The 17,921-nt window shown below is 41.2% G+C and overlaps 1 protein-coding gene across 1 annotated transcript; it reads right to left on the bottom strand.

Moving 5' to 3' along the window:
* Positions 1 to 5,217: 5,217 nt before the first annotated feature.
* LOC138091841 (dihydrodiol dehydrogenase 3-like) lies at positions 5,218 to 17,431 on the bottom strand. The gene is made up of 9 exons (XM_068987822.1): positions 17,348 to 17,431; positions 14,530 to 14,697; positions 14,127 to 14,243; positions 12,798 to 12,875; positions 12,266 to 12,388; positions 11,360 to 11,469; positions 10,317 to 10,482; positions 7,961 to 8,043; positions 5,218 to 5,260 (listed from the first exon to the last, which is right to left on the bottom strand). The coding sequence occupies exons 1-9, from the start codon at positions 17,429 to 17,431 to the stop codon at positions 5,218 to 5,220; spliced, it is 972 nt and encodes a 323-aa protein (XP_068843923.1).
* Between the last annotated feature and the right edge of the window lie 490 nt (positions 17,432 to 17,921).

Raw genomic sequence — 17,921 nt, 5'->3', positions numbered from 1 at the left:
AATAGCTTTAGGACACCACATGCAAAGTGCAAACAGACTTTGAGTGCTTATACCTTGTCCTTAGTTATATAACATTTAGAGTACTCTCATAATACAACTGATACATATTTCACATGTTTCATTTAACTTACTATCTTACAGCATTACTCATAAAAGAATAACCTATAAACAACTTAGATTATGACAAATTCAGGAAGAGTAAGGGAAAATATCATGCAATGCTACATGGTTATACTGTGAAGTCAAAAGTTTAATATGTACTATGATGCCAGCAAAATGGTGAGCTAGGAGGACTAAATTCTCCCAAGAAAAGATGAACACAGAGAGAGAAAGCAGCTGAAAAACCTCATAGGAGTTCTGGAAAACAGTCAAACAAAGATCGACAGCAACAAAGTAAACAGGCAATTAGGAAAAATTCAGAACAGAGTGTGGCAAGGAATTTCACTGTGCATCACTCACCTGTACCCTCCTCCTGTCTGTCTGGAGTGGTGCAGTCTTGATCAGCTCCCAGTTGCCTCCCTCAAACCAAAGCGATCACAGAAAACCTGTGTGCAATGTTCCAACCTACTTGGGAGCTGTTTGGAGATTGCTGTCTGTTCCACTTAACTCTAAACTTAAACTGAAGAGCAGTTAGAGGGGCTATTACAGCTGTGGGGGGACTATATATATATATGGAGTGAGTGTTAGTTGCTCAGTCGTGTCTGACTCTTTGCGACCCTATGTGCAATAGCCCACCAGGCCCCTCTGTCCATGGAATTCTCCAGGCAAGAATGCTGGAGTGGGTTGCCAGTCCCTTCTCCAGGGGATCCTCCAGACCCAGGGATTGAACCCAGGTTTCCTGCAGTATAGGCAGATTCTCTACCATCTAAGCCACCGGGGAAGCCCATATATATATATATGGGGCCAAGGACAAAGGAATAAGGGGGAAACATAGACTAGACCAAGTATTAATAAAACCCTGAGTAGAACTGGGGTGTGGATTTGGGTGGGGGTGGGGGGAGGGAACATAGAGCATTCAAAAACAGTCATAAATACACCAGAATCAGAAATCCACCCATGGGCCAGGCAAGATGCTGACCAGAAATGAACTGAGACCCCTCAGTTTTCCTGTCGGGCTAAAACCAGGACTAGGAAAGACCCTGATGCTGGGAGGGATTGGGGGAAGGAGGAGAAGGAGATGACAGAGGATAAGATGGCTGGATGGCATCACCAACTCGATGGATATGAGTGTGGGTGACCTCCGGGAGTTGGTGTTGGACAGGGAGGCCTGGCGTGCCGATTCATGGGGTCGGAAAGAGTTGGACACAACTGAGCGACTGAACTGAACTGAACTGAACTGAACTGAGGAGCATACCAAGCAAACTAATGAAGGAAAATCATGACAAGGAACAAATTTGCCAAGAGTATTTGCCTTGTTTGTTAAACAAATTGTTTAAAGTACGCAACTATGAACACCTTCACAAAGGAACACACACAGGAACACACTCATGTATGGATGGGGCAGGGCAACCATCAGAGAGGGGCCAGAGGAGCAGGGTCTGGAGCTCTGACAAGTGTGCCAGGGTTGCACCACATGCACAGCCATCCATGCCAGGGGCTTCTCCAGCACGCCTTCCTCCAGCTCTGCTCCCCTCTGGGGCAAAAGTGCCAGTGTCAGGGATGGGAAGGAGGGTGCACACTTACAAGGGGTGGAATTAAGTTGAGGCCAATCTTCATGGCTTCTGCTCCAGCCACTTGGGACCTGTCTGGCCCAGTAAGGTTGGAACAGTCAGTGAGCACAGGGCTCTGGTTCTTGCCTCCCCCACCTCCTCCCACCAAGGTGACAGTTGCCAGCACGCCCTGGGAATGGATGACCCTGCCCACCTCAGCTCCAGCTCTGCCCCAAAGCCTCTGGGCACACAGATTGCACAAGGATGCATCCACACAAGGACACACCCCTGTAAGAACAGATCAGGAAACTTTTTCACCTCATTTCATAGAGACAGAGAAAGTAAAGCAAAATGAGAAGACAGAGGAATTTGTCTCAAATGAAACATTAAGAAAAACACCTGAAAAAATCTGCTAAAGAGATAACATAAATAATTTACCAAAATAATTCATTTACCAGAATTCAGAATAGTAATTAAGAATGCTTCTCTAACTAGGGAATAGAACATAAAAACATTCACATGATAGAGGTTCCAGAAGAAGAGGAGAAAAGAAAAGGGGTGCAAAATGTATGTGGTGAAATTATGGGCAAAAAACTTTCTGAACCCGGAACATCCCTGGTGGTCCAGTGGTGAGGACTCTGTGCTTCCACTGCAGGGGACACGGGTTTTGAACCTGGTCGGGGAACTACTTAGCAAAGGTGATTAAAACCATGCGACTGGGGATGTTCCTGGATTACCTGGGTCACCCTAGAGTAATCATGAAGTCCTGGGACCTGGGAGGGTTATAGTTGAAAAGAAGGTGGGAAGATAGGAGCATTAGAAAAGGGACTCCAAGATGTGATGTGCTGTCTCTGAAGATGGCGGAAGAGTCTACAAGACAATAAATGAGGTGTTCAGTCGCTCAGTTGTGTCTAACTCTTTGCCACCCTATAGACTGCAGCACACCAGTCTCCTCTGTCCTTCACTACTTCCCAGAGTTTGCCCAAATTCATTTCCATTGAGTCAATGATGTCCTCCAACCATCTCATCCTCTGTTGGCCCTTTTCCTCCTGCCTTCAATCTTGCCCAAAATCAGGGTCTTCTCTAATGAGTCAGCTCTTCGCATGAGGTGGCAAAGTATTGGAGCATCAGTCCTTTCAATAAATATCAGGGTTGGAACTAGGATTTCCTTTAGGGTTGACTCGTTTGATCTTCTTTCAGTCCAAGGGACTCCCAAGAGTCCTCCAGCACCACAGTTCAGCAGCGTCAATTCTTCGGTGCTCAACTTTCTTTATGGTCCTACTCTCATATCCATACCTGACTACAGGAAAAGCCAAAGCTTTGACGCTATGGACCTTTGTCAGAAAAGTGATGTCTCTGCTTTTCAATATGCTGTCTAGGCTTTTCACAGCTTTTCTTCCAAGGGGCAAGTGTCTTTAATTTCATGGCTGTGGCCACAGTCTACATTGATTTTTAGCCCAAGAATATGAAGTCTGTCACTGTTTCCATTTTTTCCCTACTATTTCCCATAAACGTATGGGACCAGATGCCATAATCCCAGTTTTTGAATGTTGAGTTTTAAGCCAACTTTTTCACTCTCCTCCTTCACCTTCATCAAGAGGCTCTTTAGTTCCTCCTCACTTTCTGCCAGAAGGGTAGTGTCACGCAAATTCTTGGAAGACTTTGTATACTCTGCTTCTCACTGGTTTCTTGCACCATTTCTTGAACTTATTCTCCTCACAGTTGGCCTTCACCACTCTATCAAAGTTGCACTTGACCTTGCCAATGTTAACTGCCCAATCCAGTGGTCAGTTTCAGTCCTCCCTGACTTGTCCCCTTGTTAGCATTGGTCTCTTTTTTCTCCAAACATCTGCTTCACATGCCTTATAAGCCTCTTTTGCAGGTTCCTCCATATTTTTTTAAAATCACCTTCTTAATGCTGGGTTCTCATGAAGCTTAACTTCCCTATCTCATTGTATAACATAATATCTCTGATTATGCAGTCTCATGGCTTTAAGAGGCAACTAAAATTAACAAACCACAAATTAAATATTTTATCTAAACCTTTTCTCTCATAGAATTCCATGTCCAACTGTATGCATGCATCTTCACTTGGGTACCTAAAGGCATCTCAAGGATACGTGTCTGTAATTGAACTCCTAATCTTCCCACAAATGTGTGCTCCCCCACATCGTCTCCATCTGAGAAAATGGCATCTCCATCTCCTGTCCCTTAGCCACAGACACCTGGAGTCAACTTTGATTCCCCTTTTCCTTTAACTGTATGTCCAACATGTTAGACAGTCTAATTCATGCGGCCCTTAAAATAAACCTGCTCTAACCGTACTTACAGCTCCTTCTGTGGTCCAAGCCAACATCATCTCTCTCCTAAATTCCTGTAGAGTCCTAAACGAGGGCTCTTTTTTCTCTTTTATTCTCAACATAACAACCAGGTTGGTTTTTTTAAAACTCATGTCTGTTCATGTAACTACTCTACGCAAAACACAAAACATCATTCTCCATTTCTCTCACAGTAAAGTCCCTTTAAATGCCTACGTGACACAGATCCCCTGGCCCCACTGCCCCATTGGCTCTCTGGTTTGTCTCAACTCCTGTCTTCTTTCCTCACTAAACTCCACCCACATAAGCTGACTTGCGGGCCCTTAAATGTTACGTGAACACTCTTCCTTCCTGAATTTAGTGTTTTGTGTTCCAGAGAAATGAAGAGAGCCACGATCTCTCTGTCAAGGCTGTTTCTTGTACAATTGAAACATTGTGTGGGATGTAGGGTAGTTGGTGTCTCTGCCTAACAGATGTACAGAAATGCAAGACATTGTGCAGAATTTTCTCAACAGGCACTTACCCATTTCTAACAGCTAAATTCTCCTGACTTCATTTACTGTCTCATCCTCCACTAGACTATAAACTCAAGAATTTCTCATTTTAAAAGAAAAAGAATTTCTCATTTTAATTAACATTTATTGATAAAACAATGTATTACTAAAGAACATTCAGTAAAGTTTTGCTGAATGAGAGTGAATGGCAACCAGTGAAATACTAGCAGAATATATAAGAACTCAAAATGCTAAGCATGGGCAGACAATTAAGAAATTAAATAAATGAATAACATGTGCTGCTTTACAATAAACAAAATATAATACTGGATTTTTTAAATCATATTTTTAGCTTACTAAGATAATTATGCTAAGTTAAAATATAAATATTCAACCTGTAGATTGAAGGTTATTTGTCTTTGTATATAAACACACATACACCGTTGCATAGGATTCATAAAGAAAATGCACCAAAGTTAAGTATTAGTAAATGGTTTAATCATGGCTTATTTTTATTTCCTATCATTTCCCTTCTGTTTTCCAAATTTTCTGCAATTTGCATGTTTTTTCAAATATCATAAAGAAAGAGTATTCTTATTTTGAAGTCTTTATTGTTTCATAAACTTTTCTTTTTATTTTTAAGGAAAGGCAAGCTTTCAAACATTCAGACACTTCATTTGAGCACCTCCACCAAGTACAAAAATCCTCTTCCCTAGAAGCAAGAAATTCTTGAAGATCCAGAAGGAGGACTAAGAGTCAATATTCTTCAGAAAATGGAAACTCAGGGTGACCAATACCCCTGAAAGAGAAGGAAGAGGATTAATTTATTATATTGTCAGAGAGAGCATTACTCTGTGGAGGCAGTCAGGATGGGCTAAAACTCTAAATCTACAAACACATCCCTCCTTCTCCCCACCCTCCCTTACAAGCACACATGCAGGTGTCTGCTCCATGTACACATGGCAGCTGCACGTCCAGTCCCAACATTCACGTGTAATATTCACTCCACAGTGATACGTAGTTTGACTCAGGTTACAATTTCCAAGAGGGCACAAGACCTGGGTCTAACTATGGAGATCATTTCAGACACAAGTGGAACTTCTGTCCCTAGATGATGAGAAGGGTGGCAGTGAACAAATTAGCTCCTCTTTTCCACAAATCCATTAATAAGCTGATATTGAGCACCCCCAAAACAGAGTGTTCCCATCAAGGAAGTTCTCGTCTATTGGAGAGATACCTTGTGCACCTGAATAATCATAGAGCACAGAGTGGGATTACTTTTTTCTTAATTTATACTGTACTGTATTAAAACACTGGTTATTCAACAAGTAGTATTACTGCTGTTTTCCTTTTTTTCCATGTTTCTACTTTTCTTTTTGAAAATGTCTTTTTCAATTCAATTCATTAAATAGTGAATTCTGAATGATTCCAAGTGCCAGGAGCTGTGCCGTTGACCCAAGCCTACAAAGATGTGTAAGTCTAGGCATTCACAGCCTAATGAAAGAGAATATACATTTATACTTAAAAGTCTTTAAGTATATAAATGCAACTATGCACCTTTTTTTTCAATTTAAATGTCTTTTATCAGAACATAATAGTGGCTCAGCTGGTAAAGAATCTGCCTGCAATGCGGGAGACCTGGATCAATCCCTGGGTTGGGAAGATCCCTTGGAGAAGGGAAAGGTTACCCACTCCAGTATCCTGGCCTGAAAAATTCCATGGATTGTATAGTCCATGGGGTCCCAAAGAGTCAAACATGACTGAGTGACTTCCACACTTATTAGAATCATGATATAGCTTTACAAACAACAGGGAGAGCTTTGGAATCTCATTTGAAGCAAAATCTTTGTTAACCAATCATTTCTATTCCCTTCTCTCTAAACTTCCTTCCAAATTTCTCTTCTGTCTCCTCAGTCCCGATATTCTCCTGTAGTAATTAAGCAGCCTGAAACCAAGTCAAAGTCAAGGAGATGGGGGCTCCCCAGGGGATGGACTTCTAAAATGTGCTTAGTTGCTCAGTCACGTCTGACTGTTTATGACGCCATGGACTGTAACCCACAAGGTTCCTCTATCCATGGGATTTTTCAGGCAAGAGTACTGGAGTGGGCTGCCATGCCCTCCTCCAGGGGATTTTCCCACACAAGTATTGAACCCAGGTCTCCCACTGCAGGTAGATTCTTTACCATCTGAGCCACCAAGGACTTCTGATGGATGAAAGCTAAACTGGGGTGAGTCTTTACTCAAGAAACCAGAGACCCAGATGATCCTATCTGGGTGTGTCCTGCTAAGGACACAGAAGTCACTCACTGGAGGGTCAGTTAAGCTCATGATCTACTAGTAATTCAACTTTGTGAGATAACAAGAATGAGGACATGGGAGTCATAATAGGGAAAAAAGATCAATGAAGAGATTAATTTGAAAGAAATGGACGGTGTCTTGGAAAAGAAATGCCCATTAATGACAATATCCACCAGACACATAGGAGCAGGCCTGTGTGACTTCACAGCATTGTTGCACGTTGGCCTTCATGAGACCCTCCTCAATAAAAATGTCAACAATACATTTTATAATTGTGTTCACAGGATTAACATGAATGCCGGCTTCCCAGGCAGCTCAGTGGTAAAGGATCCACTTGCCAAGCAGGAGACATGAGTTTGATCCCTTGATCCCCAAGGTTCCCTGGAAGGAAATAGCAACCCACTCCAGTATTCCTACCTGGGGAATCCCATGGATTGAGGAGCCTGTTGGGGTTCATTCCACAAGGTCCCAAGATTTGGGCATGAATAAGCGACTAAACAGAACAAAACTAGAAAGTAATCTTTATGGATTCGTTAATACATCAGTCAGTTCAGTTCAGTTCAGTCTCTCAGTAGTGTCCGACTCTTTGCCACCCCATGAATCACAGCATGCCAGGCCGCCCTGTCCATCACCAACTCCCGGAGTTCACTCAAACTCATGTCCATTAAGTCAGTGATGCCATCCAGCCATCTCATCCTCTGTCATCCCCTTCTCTTCCTGCCCTCAATCCCTCCCAGCATCAGGGTCTTTTCCAATGAGTCAACTGTTCACATAATACATAGTTATTATTAATATAATCATTTTCCCCTAATGTAAAAAGAAATAAAGATTAAACATGTTCACAGATCGCTGAAAGAATAGTTGGCTGCAGGCACCGTGCCCTTTGTGTTCCCTGGGTGCCCGGCACTGAGAGGAGGTGCACCAGGCACAGGGAATAGGGGCACAAAGTAGTGAATTCACCATGATGCCAACTCTGGGGATTTTACTGATGAGTTGTCCAGGGCCCATCACACTGCAGTTGGTGTAAGACGGAACCCTGGAGGAACTCTCTGGCATGAGGTCTGCAGAAAGTCCCCGGTTACTCCTGAGCAGGAAATCAGCACTGTCTTTCTAGAATTATCCTTTTGAAAAGCTTAGTTCCCCTGCTGACCCGCCTACTAGAGAAAACAGTGGGTGAGTGAAACATCTGCGAGTCACTTACAGTTTAAAATCACAATATCTTATGTTGCTGTCGAGGCCATCGATTGCTTTCATGTCTTCTGGAGTCAGTTCAAAGTCAAACACCTGGAAGGAAGGAACAATCACATTACCTCTCTCTCAAGGAACCAGTCTCCCCCTGGGGACTGGAGGAGTTTCCAGCTGGATGGAGACAAGAAGAGGGGGCAGGGAAGCTGTGTCTGTCCTCAGCTTTCAGGAGAACAAGCCTGGGAACCTCTGCTGAATTCTCACCTCTCCTTCCCACACCTTCTCCTTCTCTGTCCACCTCACAAACATTACGGCACATCAGTCCCTTATCTTTCTAAGTGAGTCACTTCAGATAGAAAACAAACTAAAATCATTCTTTTCCAATCACACCGCCTTCAGGTACTCCTAACTCGATAACTGCAATTGAGCAAACATTAGCCTGATTAACTCTTCCCAAAATGCTGTAAGGGTGACAATGATCAGCTAAAGTAGTGTAGGGAGGAGGCTCCCCTTTTAAAGCCTGTTCAGGAATCTGATATCAAACTTACTCATTATCTATGAATAAATCTAACAAAAACTTTATGTATATGCCTTAGTGGAGAAAGTTATGAAAAGTGTTTTAACATTAAAGAACACCTAAGTAATTAAAAATTCATATCATAATCATGGAATGAAAAGCTCAGTTTTGTAAAAAAAATTCGTTTTCTCCAAAGTGATCTAGTGTTTTAATGCAACTTGAGCCAAAGACTTGAGCATGTATTCTTTCCTGGAAGTTGGTAAAGTGATACTAAGTGTTAAATAAAAGAACAGCCAATCAAAAGTAGCCAAGACAGCTTTAAAAAATAAAAAATTACCATTCTGAAAAGCAAGACTTATTTTCCACTTTAATAACATGGTGCAGAAAACTGAATAGTTAAATAGAAAAGAGATAACAGAAATGTACTTATGGACACTTGATATATGACTGAGTTGACAATGAAAATCTTTGAGGAAATATGAAACCTTGGATTTACATTTAAATATACTTAAACATACGAGCATCCATTTTCATATTATCTTAGATAAACAGTTCCAACTAGATTACAGAACCAACTTTAAATGGAAACATGGAAACAATTGATCAGGGGACAATTTCCATTCCCCTTACTTGGCCTGACCTGTAACCTGCATTGAACAGTGATATTTCCCAGAAGAAGAGATGACCCAGATCTTAGCCCAGACAGGAAGAGGACAATTTCCCTAATAACTGACTTGGGATCATACCACTGTCCTGAGATGAAGACCAGGTTAGTTGTCCCAGTCTAGTCAAATATTCATAAAAACTATACACAGAAGGGTGGAGGCTCCTCCTACAAAAGCCTCGTCCACCTGCTAAAACAGAACTTCCCAGCTGCTCCGCATTGAACTGCAAAAGCACAGGAAAGCCCAGACCAGAGGACGACAGCTTAGCTGAGTGCAGGTTGGTTGTCAAACCACAGAATACAAGAGACGCATAAATCATCTCTGCATTAAATCCTGAAACTGGGGAGTTTCCATACAGTTATGGCTAAAGGTACAATAATGGTCTCCTACACAGAAAACAAAGTATAGACAACCTAGCAAAAATGGACAAAGTCTTGAAGAGGACTTCACAGACAGAAACGTAAGAAGATTAAATGTATGAAGATGAAATCTTATTAGTATTCAGGGAAAGGCAAAATAAAAACACAATGGTTTGGAAGTTAAATATCACTGCCATAAATTTTCTGTCCTCATATTCACATGTTGATGCTGTTAGAAATGAATCCTTTAAGAGGTGACTATGTCATGGTAGTGGAGCCCTCATGAATGAGATTTAAACAACATCATATTCACATAAGAGAACTGGGGAAGTTCTTTGCCCCCTCCACCATGTTAAGATACAAGGAGTAACCTGTGACTTGGAAGAGCAGCCTCACCTGACCACACAGGTACTCTGATCTCAGATCTCCAGCTTCAGAACTGTGAGAAACAAATTCCAGTTTTTTTTCTCAGCCACTCAACCTATGGTGTTTGACTAGAGCAGTTCAAACAGTATAAGAAAGAAAATCACATAATGCAATTGCATAATTGAGAATGAAGAAAATAAGATGTCATTTGCACAAAGTGACAGAATACATAGCAAATGTAATGCTCAAGCTAAAATCTCCATTTTCTGTCCAACCGTAACCCTCTCCAGCCATAATGCTTCTCCTGTTGCCACAGCAGAAGGAGAGAACTACCAGGCATTCACACACAGGGAAAGATCAGGTAACTCATTTTGGCCCAAAGATAGTCTGAGAGCTGGACAAAGAATGACCCTCGTGAAGGATATTCCCGAGGAGCCCTCTGCCCACAGCCCCACTCATCATCACCTGCATGTTCTCTTTGATCCACTTCTTGTTGTTACCCTTGGCCAGAACCACAACCCCACGTTGTATCTGGTAGCGAAGGGCAACCAGAGCTGCTGTTTTCTTGTGCTTTTGAGCAATGGCAGAGAGAACTGGGTCCTCCAAGAGAACGGGGTGGTTTAGGTTCACCCTGGAAGGAAATTCAAAAATGCTGAGGAGCTGAGACTAAATACTCAGTTTCTGAATATTTTTCCAAATAGAACAAGAGGTTCACTCTAGACCAGAGCTTCGCAAAGTATAGTTCATTGACCAGCATCATCACTATCAACTGGGATCTTGTAAGAAATACAAATTCCATGGCAGATCTGAAAACAAACTGAATCAGAACCTCAACTGTGTCACCTCCTATTCTGTGTTTAAAAAACTCTGCAGGTAACTCAGAGGCATTATTGAGTTGAGACCAGGACTGCCAAACTCATGGATTTTTTTGTCCTTTAATTTTCAAAGGTGTTTTTTCTTATATAATCAAGGGCATGAATAGAGAAGCAAAAGGAAAGACCAAGAATTGTTTGTAAATTTCGCTTTTTCTTAAGTATTGATTAAAATTGCCAGGTCTCAAAATAAGAGACATTTATTTCATCATTATTCTACTATAGATGCTTACCAAAATGGTTCAAACTGAAATTTTTTTCTATCATGATAGAAACCTAGGAGTTAAATACTACTATCTCAACTGTAGACATAAGGTAAGTGAACCTTGGAACACCTATTTTTTAAAATGTGCTCATTAGTTAATAAGTAAATCATGACATAAGCTTGTGTCTCTGGTCTCAACTGGGAGATTACATATAGATTTTAATGTAGGCATTTCTTATTCATGAGTCGAAAAGCTAATACAATCTAGAAAAATTGGCTGGGTGATGGGAAGATAAAAGAGAAGAATTCATTCCATTACTCCTCTCTCCCCTCTCTCTATGAGAGTTATCTGAGTATTGTATGATTTAAACTATCTCATCAAAAATTGAATTTTACGTAAACTCCCTGTTGCTTTCATTAGAGTTCAATACCATCCTTTTACTCTTTGGGATCCCAGAGCACTATAGGCAACAAGAACAATATCATGTGACTTGCAGAAATCCAACAGTTTCCTCTGATTGAGATAAGGGTGACATTCCACCTGTAGAAAACCAATAGAAAAGAGGGTCACGTATTATGGAAATGTAATATTAAATGACAGAGAAAGGCAAAAAGTTTAAAAAATGATAAAGGAAAAACCATAACATTAAATATAAATTGGAAATATTAATATCAACAGAGAAATAGAGAAAAATTTGTTTATACACTTAATTTATGACAGACATAGATGGGAGAACCAGTCTGAGATTGACTAACCAAAAGATGGACTCTACATTTGAGTAGACATTCATGAGTAAAATTCATAGAGTGTTAGCATCACAATGAGCCTTTAACTTCACCCTCTAACCTGAATGATTTTCATCATCTCCAACACAGTTTTCTCAACTGTGCTCCCTGTTAAAGACTTATAAACACTGCGACACCAAGACTAAGGATTCAGCCATCAGAACCCCACACAAACCCTTAACACCCATCTCAGCTGATTTGCCTCTATGTCAATTTATTTCCCATTCCACATTTTCATGGTTTTCCTTCCTGTACAAATTTCACTCCAGGGCACTTTCACCCTGTGACTTGGCCATCATTTCATCTCAGGGAAATACCTCCTTCCTTTACTTCTGCATTCTACCAGGAAGATCTCTGCACTTTTCCACCCAGATTTACAGACAGAGATACCATTTTGGATTTTATACACACCATGCAGACAGGAACTCAGCTGTTTAGAATCTCCTGTCCACAATGGTCAGATGAACAGGAGAGGAGGACAGACAGACATCAGACTCCAGGGCAAAAAGAAGGTTCCGAAGAGCAGGAGGGAGAGAAGCTGAGCTGCTCACCTGGTTGCAGACGGGCTTGTACTTGAGCCCCGGCTTGTTCAGGATCTTCTCCAGCTGCTTGTGGTTGAAGTTGGACACCCCGATGGATTTGGCCAGCCCTGCATCCTTGCACTTCTCCAGGGCCTGGGAGGGAGGGGTGATGAACAATTACATGGAAAGATAGAGCGAGAATAAATGCTGGAAAACATCAGTAATCACCATCATCCATCAAGAATTAGCATCAATTATCAAAAAGGAAAGAGGGGAAGAAGACATGATATAAAAAGAAATATTGTTTGCTCCTTGAACCCTGGAGAAGACACATCATATGGAAGGAAAGAGATGCCTGTCTGCACTGTCCCATATTCTCCTCCTCCATTCCTCTCTGTAAACATTACAGCAATGGCTTCCTCCCCACAAACCCAGCATCCCAGCCCTTAGATTCATGAACTGCTGAGTCTGATGGTCCACAGCACATTCTCACAGGTGGAAGACATGAAGGAAGTTCCCACTCTCCTGGCTCCTCCCCAGTCTCTCTGCTCCTCATACTCACCTCCCATGTGCAACAGAGACCCACTGAGTCAGCTATCAGTTTTCCATTTTCATCTTTTGGATATAATTCTTCTCCTGGCTAGAATAGAAGCAGGCATTTTAGAGATGTCACAAAATAATTTCTCCACATTTAGCAAGCCTGCCTGGCACCAGGGATTAAACTTCCATGAGTTAGGTTTAAAACTTTCTAGATACTAGATAATATTTGCAAAGTGATTTGTGTATATAAGCAATGTCTTTAGGAGGGAGACTTATTCTAATCTCTTACATTAAATATATGTTGTAATAAGTACAATTTTTCTAGGTCCTAAAAGGAACTTCCTGTGACTTCTGTGAATTTTGTCTGTTCTTGTACTTGCCTGTTTCCAAATGCCTCTATGAGCTGGGAATGGCAGTAAGTTACATGACTTCATTTCCAGAATAAAATTTGCTATCTTGACCTGGTCTAGATAATCAGACTCTCTTTTCCCTTTGAGCGTCAGGTGCCCTAGGACAGGCACATGAACCAGCAGGGATCTCATTAGGTTGATATGGAATGTGGAAGACCCAGACATGTTCTCATATGTTCATGACCATGAGCCTTGATCTACCCCAAGGTCAAATTTCCCACCAATGGAAAATGTTCAGTAAAAATAAAGTAAACCATGAGTAGTGCCTTTATAAGGGATAGGAAAAGGAGACACATCTGTAGAGTACTGCAACCATCATTTCTGTCTGTGGCTGGAACTTGCCATCTATGTAGACCACTAAGCTATTTTGCATTGGATGGTTTGAGTTCATTTCTGTGACTTGACATCAAGTGTTCTAAGTAAACCTTTCTTAATGGATAAGTGCAGTCTACAAACCTCATCTGAAGACTAGGGAGAGTGCAGGAAAGTTATCCCAAGTCCCTGCATAGGTATGAAGTTTAGACGCACTCAGAAGGAGCACCACCAAATATGCTCAACTTGAAAGGGTGAAAGACAAGAGAAACTCATCATGTTCAGTGTGAGACAGTGTCATGCTCACCACGGCTGCACCAAACTCTTGGTTCATGAAATCCCCAGACACTCAGGAGTTATAACAAGGACTGTGTGCAGAACTCACCTAGTTCTATTTCCTCAAGTTTTTCTGGCAGAGAATCTCAGAATACTAACTCCTTTCTCTGGGAGTATGTAAGGGATTCAGAGAAACTCAGTAAAAAGATGATCACAAATGATTGTGGAGGATTCTACTATAGTATAATCATCCCTTCAACCTACTAAGAAAAATCTTAATTTAACCATCCATGCAAATTGATGCACATTCTAATGCAAGATGTAACACTGATGTGATCACACAAATTTCTAACCTTCAGAGCCAGCGGATAATGCATAATATAGAGATCAACATAGTCCAGTTGAAGACTTTTCAGTGACTTTTCCAAGGCTGGTCGGACCAACTCTGGTCGAAAGGATGTGCACCAAAGCTACAGAGGTTAAAGAATAAAAGTTGTATTAAGAATACTTTAGGTAACTTATTTTGGCCTTACTGCAAGGCTTGTCTGATATTACTTCCCCAACCAAGGATCAAATCAGGGCACACGGCATTAAAGTGCCAAGTCTTAAGCACTGAACCACCAGGGAACTCTAATACTTTAGGAATTTATCAATAAGCATAGTTCACCAAGCAACTCTTCATCAAAGGATCCTATTATATAATTGTCACCTGGGCACAATCACTTGCACATATGTGCACACACACACACACAGTACCTTTGAAGTGCAGAATATGTCTTCTCTCTTCACAGTGCCATCTGCAATCTTGCTTCGAATGGCCTGGCCTATCTGCTCTTCATTTTGGTAAGCATGAGCACAGTCAATATGGCGGAACCCAACCTCTATAGCAAATGGGGTGAATTCCAGAGCATCCCTCTTAGCAACCTACATAAGCAACAAAGGTAGAAGTTGAATATCCAGATGATTAAGAGATTGCTAGGTACAAGTTTTCATCTTTCATCTTCCCAACATCAACTTTTCTTTGTGCCTTTGGTTAGTTCTGTATGTGTGGTGATGAATGCTTGATGATTTCCCTGAATGTTCCTGGTCAGTAATTAACTGGACACCCAGGAACCACTCATCCTGAGGTGATCATGGTTGATTATGGGCATCAGAGACCTGAAGACCACCTGCAGTTTCATTGATTTGCTGGTAGAACCCAAAATACTCAGGATAATGTTGCAGTCAGAATAGGATTTATACTGTGAGATCTTTGAAGATAATTCAACAAAGGTGTAAGGTGCCTGATAAAAGCATCAAGAAACCAGGTAATTGCTTCTAAGACCTCTGTCTACCAGTGAGGCCACAAAGAACACACCACATAAAAACTGTATGTAATCAAGGTGTACAAAGAGATGTTCTCATATAAGTCACTGTTTTTGTTCCATCACTCAGTCCTGTTCAATTCCTTCTGATCCCACGGACTGCAGCACTCCAGGTTACCCTGTATTTCATTACCTCCTGCAGCTTGCTCAAACTCATGTCCATTGTATCAGTGATGCCACCCAACTATCTCACCCTCTGTCACCCCCTTCTCCTCGTGCCTTCAGTCTTTTCCAGAATCAGGGTCTTTTCCAATGAGCTGGCTCTTCATATTGCGTGGCCAAAGTACTGGAGCTTCAACTTCAGCATCAGTCCTTCCAAGGAATACTCAGGGTTGATTTCCTTTAGGTGATGACTGGCTTGATCTCTTTGCTGTCCAAGGCATTCTCAAGAGTCTTCTCCAACACCACAGTTCAAAAGCATCGATTCTTCCCCGCATAGCCTTTTATGGTCCAACTCTCACATCCATACATAACGACTGGAAAAACCATGGCTTTGACTATATGGACCTTTGTCCACAAGCCAATGTCTCTGCTTTTTAAGATGATGTCTAGGTTTCGCGTAGCTTTTCTTCTGAGGAGCAATCATCTTTTAATTTCCTGGCTACAGTCACCGTCCACAATGATTTGGAGTCCAAGAAAATAAAGTCTGCCACTGTTTCCATTTCTACCCCATTTACTTGCCATGAAGTGATGGGACTGAATGACATGATCTTAGGTTTTTTAATGTTTAATTTTAAATCAGCTTTTCACTCCCTCTTTCACCTTCATCAAGAGGTTCTCTAGTTCCTCTTCCTTTCTGCCATTAGGGTGGTGTCATCTCCATTCTGAGGTCATTGATCTTTCTCCTGGCTTAAGCTTGATTCAAGCTTGAGCTTCAACCAGTAAGCCATTTCCCATGATTATTCTTACCAATGGAAGTATCCACTCTTAATGAATTACCAAAATCAACCTAGGTAACAGTTCCATCACCTCACACACCTAACTTTTTTGGGTGTTTGTAAGAAGACATAAGATCTAGTCTACAAAAGTGAAGATATATCCCATTATTTTTAACTATAGTCACAGTGCTTTGCATCAGGTCTCCATGATTATTCATCTTATAATTGATGGTCTGTAGCCTTGATCAACAACTTACCATTTTTCCCAGGCTTGACACCAGCTGCTGGTCACCACACCTCTATTCTCTGCTTCTATGAGTTCTACTTTTTAAGATTCTAGCTACCAGGAGATTATGCATTGTTTGTCTTTCTATTTCTAGCTTGTTTCACTTGCCTTAATGTTCTTACCATCCATCTGTGCAGTTGCAAATGGCAGGATTAATGTCATTTTAATGCTGAATAATATTCCATTTCTTTTTATATGATTGAGAATCTTTTCCATTTCAAAGTGTTAAAGTGTTAGTCATTCAGTCATGTCCAACTCTTTGTAACCACATGGACTGTAACCCATCAGGCTCCTCTGTTCACGGGATTCTCCACAAGAATACTGGAGTGGGTTGCCATTTCCTTCTTCAAGGGATCTTCCCAACCCAGGGATTGAACTCAGATCCCCTGCATTGCAGGCAGATTCTTTAACATTTGAACTACTCGGGGAAGCCCAAGAAAACATTACAAAGCCTGGCCTGTAGGATAGTAACTTTTACCCTCAAATGACAGTATTATTTTCTCTGAGAATACATTTCCAAGCAGAAACAAAAATATGAGGCAAAACACAGCTGGAGTGTTTCTTGCCTGCCATCTAGCAGGCACTCCACAGTATAAAAGCAATTCATTCCCATTATTTTTCATTCAACTCATCTACGGGACCTCCCACCTCAAATACTTCTCAGTGTCATGGCTTTTTGGAAAGAGGAAAGAGTTCTGGAATTAATTAACTATACAGATAAACTTCACCATTGCAATCACCTTCAAAGCAAAGCAGCTGACAGTATTCTTGACAGCTGAGTCTCACCTCTTATGCCAATCTGGGAAAGAGATGGAAACTGGAAGGAAACCCAGAATAATCTGCAGGTGAACACAGCTTCAGACCATGATGCAGAGTGAAGCCTGAATGCTTTATCCTCTTTCAGAGGAAATGGTTCTAGCCTGGTTGGTGGAACCACATGACCCTTACAGAGTCACACAGGAGCTCAGTGCTTGACAACCCAAGTCCCTTCTGCTCATGTCACATCCACTACTATTTATATCTCAACCCCAAATCACTACTGTTACCTCTGGAGGTGCATAGGTTCCAAATCCCAGGACAGGAATGAAGTGGCCATCATTAAGCTTCACCTTCTGGCCTTTGGGATCCATTGTCTGTTGCTCCTCTGAGTAAGCAGACTGGAATTTTTTTCTTCTCCCTTCAAATGTTATAAATAACAAGAACATAACACCCAGGTTGCACTGTCCAGTGTTAGCAGAGACATTGTAGGAGAAGCATGATTAAACTAGTACCCATGGAGTCAGAGATGATTGAACACTGCTAACTTATTTGATTATTTTTATCAACATAACCTCACGTATTATATAACAATGAGACTGGGTGAGCAATTATTGACTACTTATTAGACTAGAAACTTCCAACAACAATCTTTTTTAATTTTCTATTATGAAGCCCAATGTCAATCAAACATCGATTGAAAAAACTACCTTACAGTACAAACACACACACATACACAAATCACACAATCCAAAAGTGTTTAATAGCATTTTTCAAAATGTTACCCCTTAATAAAAGAATCAAACCTTCAAATGAAAATAAATTTCCCCTTTTACATTTCCCACAGCAAAATTATTATGCTTT

This window comes from Capricornis sumatraensis, chromosome 15 (genome assembly GCF_032405125.1).
Source record: "Capricornis sumatraensis isolate serow.1 chromosome 15, serow.2, whole genome shotgun sequence".
In the NCBI taxonomy this organism is placed as follows: domain Eukaryota; kingdom Metazoa; phylum Chordata; class Mammalia; order Artiodactyla; family Bovidae; genus Capricornis; species Capricornis sumatraensis.
This window is presented reverse-complemented; position numbering and strand designations above follow the sequence as displayed.